We start from the raw sequence: 26,814 nt of genomic DNA on the forward strand, positions 1-26,814 counted from the left end.
ACAGCAGTTTTCTTCAATCAGCATCCTATACTAACACAGCATCTCACTACAATCAACCTACCTACCCTAATGAGTTGAACCCAACCCCATTTGTACAATATGTGAAGCCATTATATTGCTGGAATATTGCCAAAAATGGCATAAAATAATATTCAGTCACTAATTGTACCCACATTTACAGAGTTACCATGAGACTAAATTCTATTAAAGGGGTAATAACTCTGTATGAAGATTACCCAAAGTGACACCTGTAACACCTGAGACACCTGTAACACCTACCTGGAGAAAATGGCCGAGTGACACCTGACGTGCTGTGTTCTCTGTTCCGTTCTGATGCTTTGGCACACATATTACACCTGCAAGAATAATAATAATTTTTTAATATAGCACTATATTTTCAAAACACACTCCCCAAAAGATTCTTCATATGCTGACATGTGAGTCTCAATATGAGGTGAGGTGAAATGGTTTCAGATACCCAAACGTATCATAATGAATCGCTGTCATTGCAGATGTTGGAAAATACCCTATAGGTCATATTTAGCTCTTATCTTTCGACCAGTGAGTGATGACTGTTCAGCAGGCCTGGCTTGTCTTCGGGCAGCCATTAGGTGAGGTGAGGTGAAATTGGGTTTTACGTCGTACTTGAGAATATTTCGATCATATGACGACGTGCATGCGTGTGTATGTGTATGTGCGGCTGCTTGTACTAGCCCAGACTTAAGCTGGTTTTATAGTGCTAGCCCACTGAGATACCATGCCGCAGTAAAGCATGAATACCAAATTCAGACACATTATACTGACTCCGAGCAGTAAGTTAATGAGTACTGTTTAATGCTGCTTTTAAAAGGATTTAGTAATATATTATTGAGTGTATTCAAATGTGACATTAAAGCACGAAGTGATGCAGGTTTTAGACAATCACCAATCATGGCCAGAGTCCTGACAAACCTAGAAACAAAGTCAGGATTAAGCTGGAGCTATGATAACAGATATCCTGCACATCTTTGGTACACAACTCATCACAGCAAACTGTCGCAACGGGGACACCCTTTTCTACCCAAACATTAGTGACATACAGGATACATACAGGATCCATCATCACATGCATTATCATGACAATACCACTTTACAGTCATCATGAATAATTTTGCTTACAAGCATAAATGATAAGGACTAAGAGAATTACCCTGCATTACACCTGGTCCCATCACGAGGATGACTCTCACTTTCCGCAGACAACAGGAAGGACACTTCCCCTTCGTAAGAGTTGTTGGCAAGAAACTTCTTAAAACCTGGCAACCATACATGAATATATACAAATGGCAGATGAAATACAAAAATACCAAGTCTTGACCAGATAAACAAATGATAGATATTATGAGTTACATTCAATGTCACAGCAACAGATGACAAGTTACCATGCCTGACCTATTAAATCCAACTGCATTGCCTCTGCCACAAGTAGGATGTGCATTCGAGCCTAGGGCCCTCAGGGATGGAAACAATAATGAGCATCCATCAGTGTTGTTTGTTTGTTGTTTAACACTACACTCAGCAATATTCCAGCTATATGGTGGCGGTCTGTAAGTAATCGAGTCTGGACCAGACAATCCAGTGATCAACATCATGAGCATCGATCTACTCAACTGGGATACGACACATGTCAACCAGCGACCCTGACCACCCAATCCTGTTAGTAACCTCTTATACCAGAATAAAAAATAAGGATCAAGAGCATTACCCTGCATTACACCTTGATTTTATTTAGGTAGCACAAGGAGGAGATTAAATACACATAAAGGACAAAATATAATCAACTGATAAATACATACCACACCAGTTGTACCTGGCCGGTCCCATCCAACGGAGCCCCATACTGTCTTCTAGGAGGTCGCCATAGTAACCATAGGCAATCATGGACACACTGTACTTGATAAACTGGTTCCTGTTGTACAGTGCACACACATCCATGCCAACAGAATCCCCTGCAAGAAGACACAGGCAAGTTAGAAAGTTACCAAAATTTCCTCTACTCCATGATCTCCAGGAAATGCTAGCCTTAAATTCAGGCAGTGTCATATGTTCTGTTCAAAGATGGAAGCTGGGTCGCCAATTAATTATCCATATCAATTTATATTTCGACATGTAAATCTGGAGTCTCTAGATCCTGATTTGAAAATTGATTTGTCTCCTGTTAACACTCGACCATAGTTGATATTGTAAACAAAGTGGTACATAACTATCGGTAACCATTTCACTGAATCTGAACACCGGACTAATGTTTATGACGAGTATGGGTTGCTGGAGACCTCTAATCTTACCAAAAACCTGCATTGGGTCTTCATGTCTGAAGCTACTTTGTGAAAATAACATGATGATATAACCAAGGTGAGTGAGTGAGTTTAGTTTTACCCTGCACTTAGCAATATTCCAGCTATATGGTGGCGGACTGTAAATAATCGAATCCAGTGATTAACGGTATGAGCATCGATCTAGGACAAGCATGGGTTACTAAAGATCAATTCTAACCCGTATCTTCACGGGTCGATATGACCAAAGATTAATATGAACAACAACACAAGTTGGCAGGGTAAGTATGTCAATGAGTCTGACAACTAATTTTATCAACTCTCCTCTCACAACAAACACAAGTTGTTGGGGAAACATTACAAAAAATGAATTCCCACACAGGAAAAGGACAAGACAGAAAATCAGTTTGCAACTTAAGCACATATCTGAAGCCGGTGTCCAGTAATATTAAGCTTGGTCTAGTAAGCACAACAAATCATAGTCTAATAACACCAACCTAATCTGCAGAAAATAGAAGCCTAGAGGACACAAAAGATTATGGCAAAGACTGGTAAAGGAAAGAGGTAACCAAATAAAAATTCACTTTAGCCATGGGCAATAATTTACCTTCAAACATGAGAATAAATGGACTTTAAGAAATAGATTCACAAGGACTTGATCATGTTGATGTGTATAATCGCTGATTTATCCTAACAGGTGACAAGCACAATATTTTGCTGCCCATTTCAAGACAAGGATTGGATGTCTTAGTGTCTGAAACTGTAACAGCAACTCTTACCTATAATGATTTGTATTGCTGACGTTATTGGGTCATTGATTCCAACACTGGTATAGACAATAGCGTCTGTTGACCCTGTAACAAAAATTCGCTGATATATAAATGCTTTAAGAGTTGGGGCATGGGTAAAAATATTAGTTTTCCCATTGTATATATCTCATTTTGATAAATAATACCCAAATTAAAAAAGTAAAACCACTCCATTTAAAAAAATAATGAATACAGCCAAATCCCGATGAGTCGAATGCCGGTGTCTCGAATATTATGCATAACTCGAAGTACCTGTCGGTCCCGACCATTCCCTGTTATAGTTGTCATCATTTGATTTCTGGTTACACGAATTCGTCTCATAAATACACACGATGACTCGAAAAGGAAATTTGGTCCCATGAGATTCAAGCAATCTTGTATACATAAGCCGAAGTCAGTCAATGAGAAGTTGATTGGTGTAGCAAACTGAGCCAATTAACAAACCAGCGCGGCTCACACCTTTCCGCCATTAGTGACTTTACGGAAATCACTGTATGTGCTAATCAGACTGGAACTGATAAGGTGCCCCTATTAGTAATATGGAAATCATTAGATAAACAAATGCTTAGGCGGAGGAATTAGGACTGGATCATCTTTTTTTCTACCCTCATAGACATACCTATGTCTCGAATACATGGATAAGTCGAATTTATTACTTGGTCCCCAGCGATTCGACTCATCAGGATTTGACTGTATTCGATTATAGTGATCATAAACAAGCATTGTCACTAAGGTGACATAATCCCCCGCCGCAAATTATCAAATCAAACTTAAAAAGTAATGAAAGTGAAGGTCGTAATTTAAGATGAAGTTAAATGTCAACAAAAGCATGACTAATCAACCTCTCTTGATATCTTGCTCTGTAGTTGTTCAAACGCACAAATATTTTCAAGACTCACTTTGACCTTGACATGAATGTCTTAGTGTATGAAATATGCAAAAATAGTAATAAAGAAATTGCTTATTGAGAAACATGCAAGAGAAGTCTTGAAAGTCTATGAAGAAAATCCAGTGAACTGTTCTTGAGATATCTTGCTGACAATCTTAACATGCAGTTTAACATGCTGAAATCTTCAGTGTCGTCGTGACCTTGAAAATTATGTGAAGGTCACCAAAATCGAGTGGAACTTGCACCTTCCCCAGATGAAGCTTGGTGTCAAATATGAAGAAAGTCCAGTGAATGGTTCTTGAGATATCTCGCTGACAAGGGTAAAATGTTAAATGCCCCTTGTGACCTTGAAATGAAGGTCAAGGTCACCAAACCTGACTGGGACCTTTCTTTTACTGTGATGAACCTAGGTACCAATTATGAAAAGAATCCAGTCAACGGTTCTTAAGATATTCCAATTCGTATGGACGGACGGACGATCGGACGGAGCTTAATACTATATACTATAAAGGAATTCCTGAAAGTTTACAGTTCAATTCAACAATACCTGGGCCCACTTGCACAGAGCAATCTTAGTTACAATCAATCTTAGGGCCTTACAATCAACTTTACAATCACCATACAATTGCCCTCATCCACTTGCACAAAGCTGATCTTAGCTCGATTGTAAGACCGCATGGATTTAAGATCGCGATCTTAGCTAAGATCGCACTCTTCCACGGTGGAGGTGCGAATTTCTTAAACTCGACTCCTGTCTACAGTTGTCTGCAAGTGCGCATAGCATACTGCGTAAATAGAGAGTGATACTGGTCCCTGCACACAATACATACCTCCCTCAATCGCACTTTGCAGAATTTTCATGACAAACATTCCAAGAAATCTTCAAAGGAAACGATTACGTGGACGATAGCATATATTTTTCTACATTTTAACTGTCTTGATTTATGAATTGAGAATGTGATATTTCAACCACGAAATACCTACCCATGTTTTATGAAAATATTGAACTGCTAAAAAATACATTCATAAATTTGGGTCTAGATTTAGTGACTTAATAATTATGAAAATTATAATAATATATCAAATATCGACAATATTTACTTATGATATAACACCTAAATGCATGATTTGCCACTGGTTGTCAATGAGACATTGTTTAATGCACAGCTGTTTTTTTTTTTCCTTTTGTTTTTGTGTGTGTAAAATCAAAAATATACCCTAGAAGTATTGGTTTTCTCACAATATAACCAGAAAATGTAATATGGCTACAGAAGTGTTGTAAAGAATTCATGACAGGGAAATACGAATATCAAATAATATATCGAGAGAGCAGTTGTTAAATACTCATTCACAGTATATTAATGATATGACCCTATTATGTTGATAAATATTTTTCTTAAAGTGAAATTAAAATTGAATCTTGATTTTGCACGTTAACTTGATTACTTTAATGATAAACTAAGACAAAATCACTCCATCACCTAAAAGAAAAATATCTTGAGCTCTGCGACAAGGGCATGACAGACTCACGGCAACGGCATAGGCCAGGGGAAACCACTCCCATCTTGCCCATGAACTAAAATTATCTGCTCTTGAGTTAATGAAAAGGTCACGCCATTGTTAATCGCACGCGACACCATTTGCTAGTATCCTTCCGTGATTATCAAAGAGGTATGTTGTTTCACACTTATTCCAACATTGAATCGGGTGGGAATAGTACTTTGTGATATCGACTCGATAGTTCTGTGGTTCACTACAGCATATAACAATGTATCCGACGTTAAATCGGTTGTGCATTCTCCGTGTTGTTGAAGTGTCGAGGCGAATCATACAGTACAGTTTTATGCAATATAAAAGCACGCTAACTCCAAACGTAAAGCTGATTATTTGCGTGAAACTTGAACACCATTTTGTCACAGACTACAATGATCTTAGCTCCTTACAATTGGTCCGGACCAATTGTAAGTTTCGATTGTAACTTACAACGATCTTAGCCTACAATCGCTTTGTGCAAGTCGATGGCGATTGTAGCCGAAGCCTAAGATCGCGATCTTATGGATTTACAATAATTGTAGCGCTAAGATCGTTCTGTGCAAGTGGGCCCTGGGTGAATCACAGCCCTAAATAATATATTCCTATTTACCTGCAGGAATGATTCCGACCCGAAGTTTTGGCTGTATGGGATGGTGGTGAGTCTCCTGATTGACCCCTCCTTCTTTCGATGATCTGTCAAGCAGACCATTCAGCACCTCGGAGAATGTACCGTCACCACCAACACACACCACCCTGGGGGTACAATATGGCACATGTACATTAAATGTACCACAGATATGTTTAAGAATATATGGAATCAATTTCTATGAATAAGCTGGATGGGCTGATAATAGATATTAGGACAGTCAGTGTCAAGCTCACAAGAGAGGCTGAAGGTGCTTTTCTGTGAATGAATCAGTTTGGTAGATGTTGGAGTAATGTCATAACATTTCAGTTTCTTGTAGCAGAGAAGCTCTTGTAGCTCACAGAAACAGGTTCTAGATTACAACTTTGGTCACCCCATGACGACACAGCAGGGTCCAAACAGGATGTTCAAACTGACCCTCAGCTATTCCCGATGCAGTTAAGGGAGGCAATTCTGTGTAACAAACTACCTAAGAGCAGTGAGGGTAGTTTATCTCGAATTCTTCAAACTGAAAAACTGAATACATCAATTAACTCACCTGTCTACAGGAGGTACCTATAAACTAATTGCATTCTTCAACTACAGTCATGTTGCCTATCTGCAGTAGACATCGACTCACCCGTCTATGGACTCCAGGTTGTAGTCCTGGAGGACCTCCTTGGCATGGTTCTGCCTCTCTGTCACTGAAACACAGGAATATCATCAGGCTCATTCTACCATTGGGGCAGTGGGGGTCGCCTAGTGGTAAAAGTGTTTGCTTGTCACAGAGAAGACCCAGGTTCGATTCCAAACATGGGTACAATGTGTGAAGCCCATTTCCAGTGTCCCCCCACTGTCATATTGCTAAAAGCGGGGTAAAACCACACTTATTCATTCAAAAACTGCTTATTTCACAAGTGAACTGTTAAAATATTTCTTACATGACATGTCCCTGGATATGTGTCAGCTTTGGCTTACATCTATACTTCCCATCAAAAGTTTAGACTCACTTAAAACACTCACTATATGTTATGGGTATATATATACATGGTTACATCGAAGATTGATTTCTCCACTAACTTGGGGGAACCAACTACAAACTTTATGCAGATGAACTGCACGAGGATCATGCATCAAATTGCTGAAAAGCATGTACAAAAAATAATATAGTGCATGTGTGCAAATATCGTGCATGTGATCAGCAATTTTTGGTGTAAAGTTTGTTAAGAATTCGCCAATTTTCACTGATTTTTATTACTTATTAAACTCATGACAATAATCTTTTCAATGTTACGAATTTGTTGTACATTACATCAGTTCATGTGTAAACAGTACCTTTAAACAGTATGGAATCTTTTAAATGGCTATATTTACTCTAGTGAGTCTCAACTTTTGATAGGAAGTATATATTAACTATGGCAGGAGAAAGCAGTCCTTTGGTTTGAAGAACTTGAACAGATTCTGTCAACGCTCACTCACTGATGACTTCCGTGCTGATCCCTGCCAGTTCAAACAGTGGCGCCACCTTGCTGTTGTACACAGATGGGCCCTTCTTGCGACCCCCAAAAGGGTTCACGAACACCAACAGCTTCTTTGGTCTATGGAATTCTGTAACAGTCAAACAACACGTCAATCAACTGCAAAAACACTTCCTTACATTTGAACATATGCCTCTCAATCCATACTGTGGACATCACTTGCTTGATAACAGTGTCTGAATACATGCAGAAACCTTGCTCTTTATTTAATGAAGAAGATGTATATGCCACGTCGTATCCCAATTGCTTCATTCGATGCTCATAATGTTGATCACTGGATTGTCTAGTTCAGACACAAACACATACAGCATGTACAGTATTATATAGTATTAGACAGTATTACATTACATTATTACCCTTAATATAAATTTGTCGAATTCTGATTGGTCAACAGCCAAAGCATTCGAAACCATGTAGGCAGATTGGCCTTCAAATCTGTCATGTGACACACTACAGGGGTTGAACGAATGACTTTGAGCTTAGTTGGAATGTGGCTGCCAAACGGCTGATCGCTTGGAAATTTTAGAGTTGGCGTATACAATTTTGAGTATAAACAAAAATAATATAATTGTTGCCATAATTTCTTATCTGTTTGTGTCAATAAATATATCCAAAAAATCAAATGTTTCCGTATTTCACTTGTCATTTAACAACACCTCAAATTTGATAATTTTTATCTTGACTAAGCCATCCCAAGTTATCTCCCTTTATGACCGTTCAGGAAAAATCATGGCGGAGCGTTTTGAATCTCATTCTGCCGATAACTGAACGTTGTTGTTTTAAGATAGCTCTATAAATAAAAAGATCCTATTACAAGGGTAATAAATTCGTTACATGGGTGTACGGGACTCTAAGACCCTAGTAAATTCCATATTTCCTGAGGCACGGTGTTTTGATAATCTGTACGGGACTGTAAGACCCTTGTAACTTCCGTATTTCCTGAGGCATGGTGTTTTGAAAGGGTGCACATGACTTATACAAACCTGTAGAGGTTATGAATTCTTTGAAAAATGTCCTCCTTGGGGTACATTTAAGCATTAAAATGTCCATTTTAAATACCTACGACAGTTGTAACAATATTTCAATCAAATATTTTACAAAACAAAAAACTCGTTTTTGTCTTGTGAGACCACCCCTACAGGGCCCCCTACAGCCAAGAGCGGTAACTCTGGCTGCTTACCTCGTACCTCACTTTTCATGCTTCTTCTGAAAAAGAATGTAAGACCCGTCCCAAACACCCTTTCAAAGCACTGTGTAACTAATAGTATAAATGAGTACTACCTGGTCCCTGAAGTAGATACAGAATCTTGTCCACCCACATCTGTGCTGTGCTGTGGTCCTTGCAGTTGAACACCATCTTCTTGTGGCGCCACCGATGTTTGGTCTGGCGCTTGACATAGTACACACAGAACGCATTGGAATGCATCTGCTGCATCTCGATGCATAGGTAGACCTTGGTGCCATCTTTCCGCTTGAAGCGATCTTTGTTGACATTCTGCTGCTCCAGCTGTACCCCGATCACTTCCTGGAGCTCCAGAAGGTTATTTAGGCGACCTGGAAAACAAAGAAAGTCTTCGGTCATGCTATGTAAATAATACTAACAGACTGGTTTGCCTGCCCGCCATCAGGTGTTGTGACCTAGAAGTCAAAGACGTCTTCCATCATGCTATGTAAATAATACTAACAGACTGGTTTGCCTGCCAGCCGTCAGGTGTTGTGACCTAGAAGCTGAAGACGTCTTCCATCATGCTATGTAAATAATACTAACAGACTGGTTTGCCTGCCAGCCGTCAGGTGTTGTGACCTAGAAGTCAAAGACGTCTTCCATCATGCTATGTAAATAATACTAACAGACTGGTTTGCCTGCCCGCCGTCAGGTGTTGTGACCTAGAAGTCAAAGACGTCTTCCATCATGCTATGTAAATAATACTAACAGACTGGTTTGCCTGCCAGCCGTCAGGTGTTGTGACCTAGAAGTCGAAGACGTCTTCCATCATGCCATGCAAATAATACTAACAGACTGGTTTGCCTGCCCGCCGTTAGGTGTTGTGACCTAGAAGTCAAAGACGTCTTCAATCATGCTATGCAAATAATACTAACAAACAGACTGGTTTGCCCTCCCTCAAGCGTTTGCACTCCTCACTACATTACAAGAGCAAGCCAGGGCTGGCATTTTTGGGAGGAATTTCTCTATGTAGATTTACCAGGGCTCCAGATAAGTTTTCAACCTCAGGAGTATGTACTCCTTATTGTCTTCAATATAGAAGTACTGGAAAACCTTATGAGTACATTTAGAGTACTGAATGGAATTTAATGACGTATCAGTAATCTTGTGTTTCGTTTCATTATGCACCACAACATTGCTACTCTTGTGTAAACAGGTCAATAAACAATAAAACAATACTTTTTCAGATAAATCCATCTTAATGATTCTGAGGCCGTACACCATTGCTGTGGTGTGTATCTGCTACATTTTCTTAATTATTTCCTACCGTATCGTGCATATTGTTTATCCGTACATACACTGATACAGCCCTTATCTGGATCCCTGTTTACCATTGATGCAACGCCTCGACACATGACAAGATAGGTGTCTGGCCCCATTTTCATGAGGATTTATGACGGCAAGGCCAAAATGGATATCTGTTACCATGTTAGCCTGCTCACTATGGTGAAACAAACCAGTTTCAGATACCCAAACGTATCATAATGAATCGCTGTCATTGCAGCCATGTTGGAAAACACCCTATAGGTTATATTTAGCTCCTATCTTTCAACCAGTGAGTGATGCCTGTTCAGCAGGCCTGGCCTGTCTTCGGGCGGCCATTAGGAGGCAAAGGGGAGGGTACCACTGTATACAAATAACAAGGTCAAGGTTACAAGGTCAAGGTTACAAGATCAATATGCAAAGAAAGTCATCAGTAATTTGAGGGGTAACAATGCTGCGAGTATATGATACGATATGCACCCTGATAATATGTGTGTAACATTATTTGTATCCGGATACCGTACTTCCATTTCATATGTTTAAATTATCTCCTGTTCCTCGGGTAATTCTTAAACCTGAATCATTTGTTTTCAAATCTCAAATGGCGAGATGGGAAATTGTGTTACAAAAAAAAACATAAGCTTGGGGGCGCTATGAATATTCTGCTATATACCATCCTGGACATACCAGAGGCTTTGCATGAACTGGTTCTTGAAACAGTTCCTGTAATTTTCCACTGATTTTACATCACTATATTTTGTAATGTAATGTATTGTATGTATTACAATAAGGGGTGACTACTGCGGGGGGAAACAACTATTGTGATAGTGATAGTCTATTGCGATACTATTGCTATGAAATACTATGAAATAAAAACAAGTTGAAGTAGATTCAGTCTCTTTTAATAACTGTCAAGAAACTTGAAACCCAGATCAAGTAAACAGTTAAAACATAAACTTATTATTATTCACAATTTCAAACTCAGAGTCGCATGCCGTGTTTGCCGCCATGTTTGTATAAAAGGTAACAGGGGCGGAAAACTCTAAATCAAAGTGAACGAATCTGGTACTTCCTGTATTTTGCTTTGTCCATTTATCAACAGAAGTCAATTACTAAAATATCAATAGTCACACATACTATCAATGCATTGATAGTTTTTCATGTCTACCATCGATTCTACTCAACAATTGCAATTTATCAATAGTTCGATGCATCGTTGCAGCACTAATTTAGGAATTACAGTACACAAGTTGTAAAATGATGTATTATATTGTGAGCCTTGTATCATGATACAATAATGTATTGAAGTATCGTTATAACACTAACAGCCATGCTATCAAATAATTACTCTTATATGGTCAACAATTCATTTGCAGCTAACCCGTGAAGACCCAGGTTAGAATTAATCCCATGCTTGTCGTAAGAGGCAACTAACGGGATCGGGTGGTCAGACACATTGACTTGGTCAACAAATTTATATCATCATATCGATTGTGTATATCGATGCTCATGCTGTTGATCACTGGATTGTCAGGTCCAGACTCAATTACTTACAGACTGCCGCCATATAGCTGGAATATTGTGGAGTGCGGCATTAAACAAACAACCATTTGCAACTTGGAGCATTGCAGAAGTAAACTCTCGGTCAAATTGTTAACAAAATGTTTAATTCCTGACTAGAAATATTAAAATGTGAATTAAGTAACACTAAAATGTTACGCACAAAAATGAAGAGTTACAAATATATACATTCAGAGCTTAGTAGTGAGGCAATTAGTTAGGCAAACATTTAAAGCAGGGGTTACAGGAGACATCTTTGTGCTGCAGACAGGATTAACTAGCTGTTGCTAATCCTGGGTAACAATAAGATATTCTTGGTCAGAATATAGATTCCAAGTAATCCATGCTTGTCTCAAGACGTGACTAAATAGATTGGCAGGTCAGGCTTACTGACTTGATTGATCATGTGTCCTCTGATCTGTGAAGATCCAGGCTAGAATTGATCTTCAGCAACTCATGCTTGTCGGAACAGGCGACTAAGGGGATTGGATTGTCAGCCTCGCTGACTTGGTTGATGTATGTCATCATATCTGAATTATGTATGGATACTTGTGATATTGATCACTGGATTGTCTGGTCCAGACTTGATTACTTACAGACTGCAGCTATAGAGCCAGAATATTGATGAGTGCTGCCTTATACAACAAACAAAATATGTCCTCTCATACAAAATGTATGGATCGATGATCATAATGTCAATCACTGGATTGTCTGGTCCAGCCTTGATCATTAACAAACCGCCATCATGGAGATGGATTATTGCTGAAAGTAGTTTAAATTCAAATGGTAATTATTACCTTGCTTCTTTACTTGTATACAGTTTATTTACATTTACTGTTATAGATTGTTCCAACCATATTTTTTTTAATATACTATCCATCAAAAGTTTGTTCACTTAAAGCCCTCACTATTGAAGATAAATTTCTCACTAAAATTGCTGAAAAGCATGTGCAAATATCGTGCATGTAAACAGCTGCATTTTGGTGTAAAGTTTTGTTAAAAAATTCACCAATTTTCGCTGAGTTTCATAATTTATTGAACTCATGACAATAACATATTGAACATTACGAATCTGTTTCACAATACATCAGTTAATCTGTAAACAGTACCTATAAAACAGTATGGAATACTTTGCAAAATCTAGTTTAAAACAGTTGACTGAAGTAAGTGGCTTCATTTACACTAGTGAGTCTAGACTTTTGATTGGCAATATATTAAGTAACAAATACCCATTGAATAATCTGTATACATATAAAGAAAATGTAAAACACCTACTATTAGACATTTTCTACAAAATAGGATCACCCATAGCACGGTTTTACCTCGACTCACAAACATGGGGGTCCCAGGAACCCCTAATATTAGTTACAAGGGTCCCTGCTGGCAATACAAGGGCCCTGTGAAGTTACAGTGTAGAGAACTGTTTGCTTTGATAGTTTCTTTAGAGCCTGGAATGAATCATTGATCAAGTGGACTGATGGATGAAATGATGCACGTAAATGCTCTGAAAGAATCAATCAAACACTCAACAAAGTCAAAGATGCGTTGTGGGTAAAATCAATAATATTGTGTGTCTTGTGAACAAAGTAAATTTGTTTTCTGCATCTATTCTCTACATCTGTGCGTACTGGACACACATTTGCACATCGCGTAAAACCCTGCCCTTAGACTAACGCTTAGTCTCTGAATATATATAATTTTGATATAAACTCATTCAAATTGAAAAGGAGACCCAATGAGATAAGAAATTCAGAACTTGAGGAAATCTAGATTTGCTTCATTTAAAGCTTAAGCATTGCAGGGAGAGCTAGGCAATAATGTGATTGAGGGACTGTGAGACAGACTAGACCACCCTCTTTACCTACTTATTGTACATCAGAAATAGGCTGCTCAATACCATTGATTACCACCACAGAGAAATGTATAGATGCAAACCCTATATTTATTTTTTTTATTCCGGTACTGAAAAGGCCTCAGGCCTATAGTACACCATATACATTGCTTTATACACATTCAAAGAACAATACGTTTTCTATGTACAAATGAGCAGAAAAAATATACATGGACAGGTTTTCAATTTCTTTAGGATTTGAACTATTTAGCAGTAGTGAAAAGTCTTAAGCCTGTTTGGATGGACATAATATTTTTCTCTTATATATTTGCTTCGAAGATTACTGTAGTTAGGGCACACAAGAAGATAATGATACTCGTCTTCAATTGCATTTGTATTACATAATTTACAAGTTCTGTTTTCTCTATCCATATTTACATATATACCTTTCTCAATTAGAAGTTCATGAGATGAGCATTGGAATCGTGTTAAACTGTATTAAACTATAAACATTAAACTATAGTTTTCAATTCAACAAGTCAACCAATCAACTGATCAACAGCCAATTTTGTTATCAAGGAAAATATTATGAAGAAAGCTGTTAAAATATTTGTATTCTAATGAGTTTGCGTGAGTGAGTAACATTTACACCGCTTTGAGCAATACTTCACCAATATCATGGGGGTGACCCAGTAAATGAGCTTCACACATTGTACCCATGTGGGGAATCAAACCCAGGCTTCGGTGTTATGAGCCAATGCTTTAACCACTAGGCTACCCCACCACCCTTTATAAGTTTGATGAATATATCAGTTATGATGTTTAACTCAAAGGCAAAGTTGAAATGAAATTTTCAAACATTCATCCATGTTACGAGAGAAATGGCAACGCTTCACTAATAAGAGATGTTTATCACGATTCATGTTTAACATTCGGCCAAGTAACGATGGTAACACCAGCAATAAAAGATACTTTTATCTGGTCGCATAAACATATAAAAACAGAATCGTAATGGGTAACATAAAACTGCAACTCATCGTCAATAAATGCAACAGATACAGATCGTGATTACCTACAACAGATAACATCAGATGGTGTTACCATGGCAACAGTCAAAATACCACAGGTGTCACAAACATAACTCGATCCAGAGATGAAAACAAAGCAAAGCAAATGCAGGATCAATGATACAGGTTCTTTTTTATCTGGGGCACAATGAAACCCGTCAGAAAACAAGGATGTATACAGGATCCCAAACAACTACCCTTGGTGGACAATTTTGGGAAAACATGTACTTCATTTAAATTTTTTGATATTTTTATAGTTTTTATTTTCTTAATTTAAGGGTGTTTTAACATTTTGGTTGAACAGTGGATTAAAAGCAATGATGTTAAAATATCCATTGAAGCCTTTTTCTCCTAATTTGAGTTGAGGTGGGGTAGCCTAGTGGTTAAAGCGTTCGCTTGTTATGCCAAATAAAGAGTTTGATTCCCCACATGGGTACAATGTGTGATGCCCATTTCTGGAGACCCTCGACGTGATATTGCTGGAATTTTACTAAAAGTGGCATAATACCATACTCATTTCATTTGTCTTGCTAATCTCACTAAGGCTGAAATACTGCAAAAAGACTGAAAAACTCACTCACTCACTTGTCATGCTATCAGTGAAAAACAAGTCACCTAAAGACACATTGATTATATAATAATTGGGAACCCTTCTGAGCATTAAGCGACAGAGCACCTGCCTGGTGCTCAGATTTAAGGGGATAAAACAAGGTCTTTTAACCTTAGAGAAGGTACACTGTGCTTGAGTGGGGTGTCCATGTTAAACTGCTGTACAGATTCTAAGTAGGCCATAAAACCAGCGTTCGAAATAATCGCTGGCCCAGAGGCCCAGCGCCGGTTGTTATTATATTGGGCTGGCAGTTTCAAATATTTGCAGGCCCTTGTGGCCTTCAGTAAATTATCTGGGTTTTTTTTTCAACTTTAATCTTTCCCATAATTTTTTTCCTTACTAACATTCGGGAATCATCCATGATCCATCATGTTACGATAACTTACAGTTTCACTTTCTGGTATTTCAGAGCTTTGCTCATAGGAATGTCAGCACCAGTCTTCAACAAATAAAAACTTCTCCCTGCGCCATAGACTTGCTGATTGATTTTGTGGAAATAGTGTGAAACTGTGTACAGTGTAGACTTTTTCGGTTTGACTTCAACAAATTGGGCCTGCAGATATCATTCAGGGCCTGTAGATTTTAAAGCCTGCAGGTGTCAGCAGGCCCTGACAGCCAACTGGCAAATTAAAGCATTGCAAACACTGCATAAAACCAGTATTAATCCAGACTAGTACAAGCAGACACAAACACATGCCAAGTCAGGGCAATGATCTTGAATGCATCCATTAACATGATAAAAACCCAATTAACCTCATCTATATTTACCTGGGTCTAGATTTTTGAAGATCTCTTAGCACTAAGATAGTAATAACTACCATATATTAACATTAACTTCCAATTATCTTAGTGCTAAGAGAACTCTAAAATCTAGGCCCTGAGCTGTAATTTCTAATTCCCCTAGGGATGTTTAATGACATTTTCTATATTAAAGGTGCTGAATATTTGCCCTGGGCAGGACACACATCTTTAAAGGTGAGCATTAAGTTCATCCATTACAATGTGTGTCCAAGCCTACTGAACTTATAACGGACCTGTGGACTTGATCATGACCTCTGTAATCACAACCCGATCCTTAGTTATGTATAGTCTAGTGAGTCCATTAACCATTATCGATCACCTGACGTGACTCAGGTGGGACCTGTTATCTGTATTACGTACAGGGATTTGTGTCTGGGTAGAAATAACTAGATACGGCTCGCTAGTATGGATGTGGTGTATGCCCTTGGCCGAAAACTATAAAATCATCGAAACGACATGCCATAACATTATTCTAGTCATTAAAATACCTGTCATTGTGCTGGGGTCTATTTCTTTTATGTTTGTGTTCCTGTCCCAGTGAATGGTGAGAACTCAAGTCATTGTTGGGGCGGTGGGGTAGCCTAGTGGTTAAAACGTGTGCTCGTCATGCTGAAGACCCTGGTTTGATTCCCCACAAGGGTACAATGTGTGAAACCAATTTCTGGTGTCCCTGCCATGATATTGCTGGAATATTGCTTAAAGCGGCGTAAAACTAAACTCACTCACTTACTCAAGTCATTGTGACAGCATTACTTTGTTATATGAAGTTGTGCTTGTGCTAAAACTTATTTTACTTAAGGACTGGGTTGGTTGGTTGGCTGTTTAACGCCGCACTCAGCAATATTCCAGCTATATGGCGGCGGTCTAAATAATTGAGTCTGGACCAGATAATCCAACAGCATGAGCATCGATCTAAGCAATTGGGATACGATGAAATGTTTCAACCAAGTCAGCCAGCCTGACCACCCGGTCCCATTAGTCGCCTCTTACGACAAGCATGGGTTCCTGAAGACCAATTCTAACCCGGATCCTAATGGGTTCAAGGACTGGCCAGGGACATGGATTGTATTTAGATGAGTCAGTCCATCCGACCAGGGGCAATAACCCACATCTTCACTATTTATAGGAAACCATTGACCATGGTCAACAGGTAACTGTCCCAACTCTGCAAGCAAACAGTAGCACCTAAGATGACTCAGCTATTTACTAGGGCTGCAATGAATACACTATTTTGTGAATACGACACTTATCAAGAATAGAGGGTTATGAATACAAATACTTGTTCATGAATACTTTATGTTTAATATGAAAGTAGAACATGTCATGTTATTGCTTTGATTGAAACATTTCAATGACATCTTGTCTACAGCAAACGCAGTACATTGTAAGTTAATGTAACAATGCTGCTTATGGCTTAATGTCAATACCGCAAGGGGCCTTGGCAAAATATACAAGTTACACAACTGCATGGCTTGGATATATTCCATTTTGCATCTCACTTTGATAAATAACAGACGAAGTTTCACTTAAAAGCACTCCCATAAAAACTGTTCAAAAACATTTAATTCCAGTGAAAACAAATAAATAATTGAATTGAGGAGCAAGCGTGATTCGTTATCAGGACTAATTCATATTCCAAGCAACATAATCATTCATTTATCACGATGATAACCCAAATTATCTCTCTGCCTGTTACTAACCAATGGTTACCATGGTTACAGGTATCAGTGCTCAAAGAATCATCACATTACAGTCCCTATTGGTAGGAATGGAGGAAAATGATCCTGTTTCTATGGTAACATCACAGCTCGCAATCTACTTGGCAATATCACATATTCTATTTATGTACTGAACAGCATTAATTTATTATCATATGTACATCATATCGATATCATTTCATAATTGATTCATATGTCACATAGAAAATTCATATACCTCCTGGATATATTGCAAATATTTTTCAGGACGATACTATTGATAGTATTCTATTCCAAAACAAATCAATGAAAGAATATTCGATTTCATACATAAGTAACATAAGTTTTGACATGTCATGATTTCATGTTCTGGTTTTATTTTGAGTGAGTGAGTGAGTGAGTGAGTGAGTGAGTGAGTGAGTGAGTGAGTGAGTGAGTGAGTGAGTGAGTGAGTGAGTGAGTGGAGTGAGTGAGTGAGTGAGTGAGTGAGTGAGTGAGTGAGTGAGTGAGTGAGTGAGTGAGTGAGTGAGTGAGTGAGTGAGTCCATTTTAAATACAAAGTCACATTTTTATATACAACAATGGACTGGCAGGCATACAAAAGCTGTCATGACACCATGACTCATGTTTGAAACCAACCTTTTAAAGTCTCCTTGGGAAATTTCAGTTGACTGTGTTCATGCATTGTGACTGCGAGTTGCCAATTGGCAGTGTGTTTGTCGAACATGCGAGATACTGCTTGTCCATACAAACCATACCTGTTTCTCCAAACAGCGACAGCATTCAGCTGACTCCAAACAGGGTCATGTATTGACCTCTACTACTTACACAACACCATTAACATAAAGGCACTGCAGAGAAGGTTGCCCATTAAGCTGAATTGATCTTGGAAATCGGTTATTGCTCTTTTCAAACAACAGCTGGTTGCTTTTTAATGCTCAAAACTTTCAGTAAGATACCACAATATAAAATCAGAAGAATGATATATGCTGAGGTGAAACTAGACTTGATGTTGAATTCAAAATATACTGAATATATTACGGATGGAATGAATCCACTGTGAGACAAATGTGATTCATATCATAATTATTGGTAACGAATATGGTTTGTTTTGTTTTGTTCATTTGTTATATAATGCCACACTCAAAGCAATATTCCAGCTTTATGGTGGTGGTCTGTAAATAGTCCAAACCAGACAATCCAGTGATTAACATCATGAGCATTGATCTATGCAACTGGGACACGATGACATGTGTCAACCAAGTCAGCGAGCCTGACCACCAGATCCCATTCATCGCCTCTTACAACAAGCATGGGTTGCTGAAGGCCAATTCTAACCTAAATCTTCACCAGCTAGTGAATATAAATGTTGATTAACAAATACAATAACAAGTCTGTAGTTGATGTATTATTCATTGTATTGAGTGAAACATTAACAAAAAAAACATTTTTTTTATCTGTTTTCACCATGTTGACAGTGTTAACTTATCACAACAATGACCAGTGACCACATTACTGTCAAATATACTGAGGGAAACAAAAAAGGGAATATCACTTCATGGCAATGTTCCTTTACTTATTTTCAGATTTCTTCCCCCAGCACTATTCAAAGCGGATGATGAAAACTGGAAAATATTAAATCCATACTTGAATTTTCCTGTTCCTTTATTTGTTTCTCTCAGTATATATAATAGTGTTGACTATTCTCATGATTTTGCATATCTCGCTTTGATAAATAAGATCCAAATACAAATTTGAATTCATGAGGGGATATATTTCGATTTACAGAATATGCATGTGAATCGTAACAGCCATAATTCATATAGTAACACATGAGAGTATGTCTTTGTGACTGACTGATTGTATTAATCTGGAGTCCAGTGAGATATTACCGACAGTTTAACAGGGATACCCCACTCAGACACATGATAGTATATTCGATCAAAACCTCCAGTCCTGTTTTATAATGCCAAACACCAGGCAGGGTAACAAAAAGTACCATTTTTAATGTCTTTTGACGTAGCCAGGCATCTAAACACCAGCCTCTATTTATCCGACAGACATTCTATCCACTAGGCCACTTTAATTTGATATAATACATCACTTGATCAAAATACATCAACATCAGGTATACAGTATGGGAAAGATCATATTAATATAATCAGGCCATATATAATACACAGATGTTCAATTCAATACTGAGTGCCTTTTCAACTGTGGTGACCATAAGGATTCACAAATGCACATAACAACAACAACATGCCCAAGAGATCAGAGGTTACATGTTAAGTGAAAATGAAATCTGAACGGCTGCATAATTCACAAGCAGTAATTCAACCAATTGTGTGCCAAAATAATCCCTTTGAAGCATATGGGGTTGATAAGTGTAAGGTTATCATGACAAATACAGAAACAAAACATATGAAGGCGACACAATCAACAAATCAATACATACCTGCGTCCGTGTCAACCCTGACCTTACTTCAGCCTATCCTACTCAGTGTATGAAATACTGTCAAACTATTGCTAGCCAGCTGTCCCATGTATCCTGAAAAGTCTCCTACCATGGAAAGGAAGATATTTCTTTTCGCAACAGGTTTTTCATACTTCCGTATTAAATCCTGTTTGTCATCAACACTTATCATTCATATTTTTTGTTACGATATTGAAAAGGTTTCCCTCACCCAAAATATGATAAATTCAAATTAGACTTTTGTGAAATTGTGCTAGCCACAAGCTAGAGTGTAGACAGTTACTAATGCATGTTCATTCAGCACACTGATCAAACTGTATCTACACTATGGCGCAATCTTATTAAAATCAGATCTTAACTCTGATCATTTCGACCTGTTGAACCTGGTGAAGACCCAAATGTTCATGACATATAAACCTGAATCGTTTCTAGAAGGCTGATATCTGAAGAACTCAAGCATGAACATAAACATTTCATATTTCCTCAAAAAAATCCACAACTGACTTTCAATCTTCCTAATGTGAAAGTGGTGCTTCACAAGGAAATGTCACTTGTCCTTCTTTATTTCTACATGTTACAGAAATGCAGACTTATGTTGATTTTGAACCCTGGCAATAAATTCATTTGATTACCAAACATGATCTAAAATTATGCCTCAGTCATCAATCATATGAGAGCTACCGTATTAGCCACAAAGATCACCCAGACCTATTAAAGCCCCCTGATGATTTCCTCATATACAGGAACAAGGCATGTAATCATGTCAAAAGCATGCTTTCCACAAGAAACAATGAGGCTCATTAATCAAACTGGGTCCATCCCTGCATAAATGCATGAAGCTTTCCAGTGCATCACACAACTGATGCATCAGCCACAGGCTAGCATTGAATCATCAGAGAGAAGGGATGTAGTGGCTTTATGTTGTCACTGGCTTTCACTGTACACATTCACTAATTCATTCCAAAGAGCTACAGGGAAACTAAACACACTAATGCAGAGTTAGAAATCGGGAAACCAGTCAAACTGTCCTTTGTCATAATGCTGAGGTTAAGAATTGATTGTATAAATACCATAACGGGTCCGAAAATCAAATCTTGTATCTATGAACTAGGGCTGGACAAGTCTAAATGTACAACCTGGCATGACACACCCTATAACATGATTTGGTTGGGTGGTTAGTTGTTTTATGTCACACTCAGCAATATTCCAGCTACATGGAGTCAATCTGTAAATAATTGTGTCTGGACCAGACAATCTAGAGATTAATAGCACAAGCATCAATCTATGCAATTGGGATACCAAGTCAGGGAACCTGACCACCCGATCCCGTTAGTCACCTCTTACAACAAGCATGGGTTGCAGAAGATCAATTCTAACCCGACCTTTCACAGGCCCTATTACATGGGTACCTGCTGAAGGTCTCAAGACTTGGGACAAAATGTCTGATTGGGAGCAGTTTTATTTGTGACCTGCAAACATTATTTGGATAATTATAAAAGGATCTGATCATGCATACACTGAATTTGACTGAAGCTTCATGTTTACTGAAGGTGGATGATATTGTGTCCTATCATATTGTGACTACAATACACTGACTGCAACATTGTACTTTTAAAGACTAATCTGTACCAATGTTTATTGTTCTGTCATCAAAAGGGGCCGAAAGGAAGCTCTTTACAAATATAACCAGAGTGAGTGAGTTTAGTTTTACGGTGCACTCTGCAATATTCCAGCTGCTGTCTGTAAATAATCGAGTCTGGACCAGACAATCCAGCGATCAACAGCATGAGCATCGCTCTGTGCAATTGGGAACTATGACATGTGTCAACCAAGTCAGCGAGCCTGACCACCCGATCCCGTTAGTCACCTCTTCCGACAAACATAGTCGCCTTTTGTGGCAAGCATGGGTTGCTGAAGACCTATTCTACCCCGGATCTTCACGGGTCAACATAACCAGAAACACAGACTCAAACTATGATCATAGGAGCCTGCTACACCTAAGGGACACAACTCTGCACATCAGATGGGGCCACCTGTTCCCCATAATACATTCATATGCCAAACCAATATCAGCAGATCCAGACAAGCACATAATAAATCCAATTGTTTTTTATTTTTAATTTACTTGCATACAAATTCTCCTGAATACTTTTCAAAAATACAATGCACTGTGCCAAAATACCCAATGTGGCCCTTCAGCTGTTCATTACAAATCAATATCTACCAATCAACTGAAGGTATCACTGTACATGAACTCTACCACAGTGCATAATTAACGAAAGTGCTGTGTCTCATTTGCTGCAGCTGAGTACTGATGAGTACTGGTCTGACTTCCATATTGCAAATTATTGCAATGATGATTTGTGTATTGGGATACACACCACAATATATTGCATGTTTTTTCCCAATTTGTTATGAACCAAAATGAAAAAGGAACAAACATCTGACTTCAAAAATTTTGTCAGTTTGTTGGACTCACGTCTGTGCGTAAATTAATAGTGAGTGAGTGAGTATGGTTTTACACCGCTTTTGCAATATTCTAGCAATATCACAGCAGTGGACACCAGAAATGGGCTTTGAATATTGTACCCATGTGGGGAATCAAACCGGGTCTCCGGCATGACGAGCCAACACTTTAACCACTAGGTTACCCCACCGTCCCTGTGTGTAATAGACACAGGAGACTAATCATAAATAGTTACACATTTTCCTGCCAGATGAATCAAGACGCTAGCCCTTAATTTGATTTCACCCTCATACTAACATAAACTTTACCCACAAGTTGAAAACTGCATGATTTTGAAATATGCAAAATAGCAGTATTTGCAAACATATTATTACATGCCTTTGTTAGCGTTTCAAAACATGGTACAATGGTGTAAAACACTGCACATACGGAGGGCAGTGGGGTAGCCACTCACATTGTACACTCTTTTCCATAAAAGTCACCATCATCACACACACACACACGCACCCTAGCCATAAATTATGAACGGTCCCTTACCAGTAAAATACTGGTGAGTGAGAAAAGAAATCCAAACAACCAATTTACTACATCATTCAAATAAACCCTAAAACAGCTATAATCCCCTGGCTGATAATTGATTAATTGCCATATGGCCCCCTTAGGGCAACCATTATCACTTACACAACCCATCACCTTTAAGTATATAAACTGACATCAAAGGAAATGTAGGCAGGTATTTGAATCACCTGGGAGATAATTAGTTCTAATTACCATGATTACTGCTGAACTTATCACTTAAGCTCCAAGAGATAATAAATTTATGATGTGCAGTAATTCAATTACCTAACAGTTGGTATTTACCAATATACCACAAACTATCCTGCATTCTGAGAGGAAATAATAAAAAATAAACTGCTGAGACATTTCCGATTTTTTTTCTGGAAAGGATATGTTAATTGATGGTAATGTTTAGCACAAAAAAGAAAGATAGTTTCCCAATAAATTGCAACAATAATGAAGAATGAGATGTGGTTATTTTCATGATAAACCAATTTTCTATCGTAGCATCATTTCTGGAGATTTCAACACACACTTGCAACTTAATGATTTTGTTCAATTAATGATACTATTTTTACGAAGTCAGTCTGTGTGCTCAAGACTAAAAGATATCTCATCATTTTTCTTCCTTCTTTTTCACACTTGTCACAATGTTCAGGAAATGCCAACATTAACCCCTTTTTCATATCCTGGGATTGCCTGACACTGCATAGATCAGATTGTATTGAGGGAGTCACCACTATCTAACTACAGGTAAATATTTTCAAAGCTTTTAAATTTTATAATAATCCTTAAGAGACTGTATATGATGTTGAGATCTCCTATAAAAATAAATAGCTTGATAAACATACACACCATAGCTATGATGCCGTTTAGTATTGTCATCACTGTCATGAAAATGAGGACAAAAGCCATGTGCAGGGCATTATCTATGATTTCAAACAGTGTGCCTTGGCGGGCATTTTGGGAAAAATATTATGTCGTCCATAATTTCAATTTGTCAAGTTCTTATTTGTGAAAATTCTGAGGAATTGCAAAAGTTTCAATCAAAAGAAATGTTAGGCCAAAATAAGAAATATGTCCGTTTCCGGTTACCCGACCGACCCTATCCTAACACCCCCGACCCTAAATCTGTTTTTCAACCAAGTCAAAATCATTACTGGTAGAGTGCATTTCAACTCATCATTTTCATCAAAATCGAGTATGATATTTTCATGTTTTCCAGTGTACATAGGGCTAAAATGGATTGCATTGAATTGGCATAATGTGCTCTCACTGACAATTGCAAAACCTGCAAATGAATAACATGAATAATGATTTGATATAGAAATCTTTCAATGTTTCGTCACAAGGCATTGTAAGAAATGATGTGGTATCCTTGAAGACATTCTCAGGTACCCACCTGGTGCTACTAAAAAATAAAAATAAAAGTTAAAAAAAAAGATAAAATCGACCCACCTACCCTATTTTTAAAAAGCATGTAATAGAAAACGGACATATATTTTATTGTTGGCCTTATAGTCTTTGGCTGCAGACTTGGGTTGAATATTGAAGTGTTGATAAATCCCTTGTGTTACTTATATATTAATTTCTCTCTATTATATCAGTTTTTTACTTATCAAATGACACACATTGACAATTTTGAAATGTACATATCCTCAACAAAACATAGTATTAACTCGGTAACTCTTACATGAACTATACAGTTAATTACAGTCATAATGAACTCAAAGGGACAACTCATTACAGTCTGTTATAAATGTAGTTCGCCATATGCATTTCGACTGAAATTTACAGCAAGTGGTACTAGTGCCAGTGGCAGAGGTCAGACAAACAGTCTGGTTTCGTTTTTCCAATGTAAGCTCAGAAATATCCAGCTACCATAGTACAATAAGACTAAAACTGAGTAAAAATTTTATGCTTGATGACAGGTTTGGACTAGTAGCCTCAAGGTGTTTGGCACTGCTGAATTTATATTCATCCACTAAAGTAGCAGCTTTTATCCCAACAACATTTTACAGCCTCTGACAATTTGCAAAACCAATTGCAAACACATATCTGACAATTAACATGATTAATACAAACATGTTCTGTTGATTGATTGAGTCTGTATGAAAGTTAGTAGAGCATGACTGAGCGTATTAAGCAAAATGACATACATGATGTAGACTACAATCAATGAAACATTTTGACTGGAATTTTAAACATAAAGGTTAACATTGAGATGCAAGTTGAGATGACAAGTCAGACGAAATGCAGAGGTTCAGATAAGCTGCGTATCTGCGTAAATTACGCAAATGTTTATCCAAAACGTGCAGCAATTCCTATTAAGTCTATTATGCATAAGTATGCTTGGAGTTTGGTAAATACCAATAAATGTGATCTTACATGCGTACAAACAAAAATGTCAAATCTTAGCTTGCGTAACGGTGGATAAAATAAAATAACTGCGGTATACTGAGAGGTTCTATTTCAGGACATGAACTTGACAACCTGCAGTCTTTCTTGGTATGCCCTTTTCATCATTACAGATCAAATAGTTGTGAAATAACAAACACTAACATTTAAACTTTTTATATATTTGTAAACATTAATGGAAAATGGAAAAATACCTAATCCCGGCCTCTGTTTGAGTAGGTGAGTACAATTTATTTGGTTACTCAAAGGAAAATTAGAATACCCAATTGAGATGAACACAAGTTGGATTACATAACTCAATGATCCAAAAAGTTATCTGTAGCTCTGGATGTGTAATTTATGGAGAGATACAATTTTGCAAACAAATGAGTTGACATTTATCCATCCACATGTTCGTAATGAGGAAGAAATTTCATCACGATCTGACATTAGTTTCAAGCCCAGGAGAGATTTTAGTTTCAGCTCACAGAGTGAGCAGTGCAGTGAACAAAGATGAACAGATGTGAAGGCATGCACATTTTGAGGCGAGGGGGCCACAGAGAGGTACAGCCAGTTAGTGTTACACGACACAGACAGCTGTCTGACCTGTATCTGCTACCAATGCACCAGATGGCAGACAACCCCCTCTCACTTTCTTTGTCCAGCAATTCCCACCTCGAGAAGACGGACGTAAATAGTAAACAATGACTGGAAACTTGCCAAGAATGACACAAAAAATGCCAAGCAAGTTCACGGTTGCACAGTGGAAATATGGTCATGTAAAATAATAATATCAGCTGTTTTCCTCTTTAACATCGATTCTAGATGACGGGAATTTTGGAAAAGAATCGTTCGTGATCCGTTCGCACTTGTCCGTTGTCAGCTGTTTGTTGACAAATGGAAAATCGAATTTCAGGGAGGCATACTCACGAAAGACGGGTTCTGGGGTAGTGGAATCATCTCCAGGGGCTCGCCAACATCCTTCGACAATGATCTGAGTGGGTGTTAGTGATATGACATGACTCTTATTGTCTATATCAACTGGTGACTGCAAGATCACAACATCGTTGGCAGCCATCATCGGACTAAGTCTACTACTTTCTTGACAACTGCCCTCAACTACAAAACGGTCGTGAATCGATTGCGCGACCGATCGAAAC

General features: G+C 38.0%; 1 protein-coding gene across 2 annotated transcripts in view; it reads right to left on the bottom strand.

Annotated features, from left to right (window-relative positions):
* The window catches only part of LOC124255069 (ceramide kinase-like), a 31,771-nt gene extending 4,997 nt beyond the window's left edge, over positions 1–26,774 (bottom strand). The window contains exons 1-9 of one of the 2 annotated variants that reach the window (XM_046688901.1): positions 26,585–26,774; positions 8,988–9,260; positions 7,648–7,776; positions 6,809–6,872; positions 6,154–6,296; positions 3,092–3,166; positions 1,836–1,988; positions 1,190–1,295; positions 280–356 (exon numbers count right to left, since the gene is read on the bottom strand). In XM_046688901.1, the coding sequence (XP_046544857.1) occupies positions 280–356; positions 1,190–1,295; positions 1,836–1,988; positions 3,092–3,166; positions 6,154–6,296; positions 6,809–6,872; positions 7,648–7,776; positions 8,988–9,260; positions 26,585–26,735 (1,171 nt within the window). In that variant the 5' untranslated portion in view covers positions 26,736–26,774. The remainder of the gene's footprint in view (positions 1–279; positions 357–1,189; positions 1,296–1,835; positions 1,989–3,091; positions 3,167–6,153; positions 6,297–6,808; positions 6,873–7,647; positions 7,777–8,987; positions 9,261–26,584) is intronic. The other variant, XM_046688902.1, reaches the window with a different exon arrangement.
* Between the last annotated feature and the right edge of the window lie 40 nt (positions 26,775–26,814).

Source organism: Haliotis rubra, unplaced genomic scaffold, assembly GCF_003918875.1.
Source record: "Haliotis rubra isolate DU_JTF1 unplaced genomic scaffold, ASM391887v1 Scf591, whole genome shotgun sequence".
Taxonomy (NCBI): Eukaryota; Metazoa; Mollusca; class Gastropoda; order Lepetellida; family Haliotidae; genus Haliotis; species Haliotis rubra.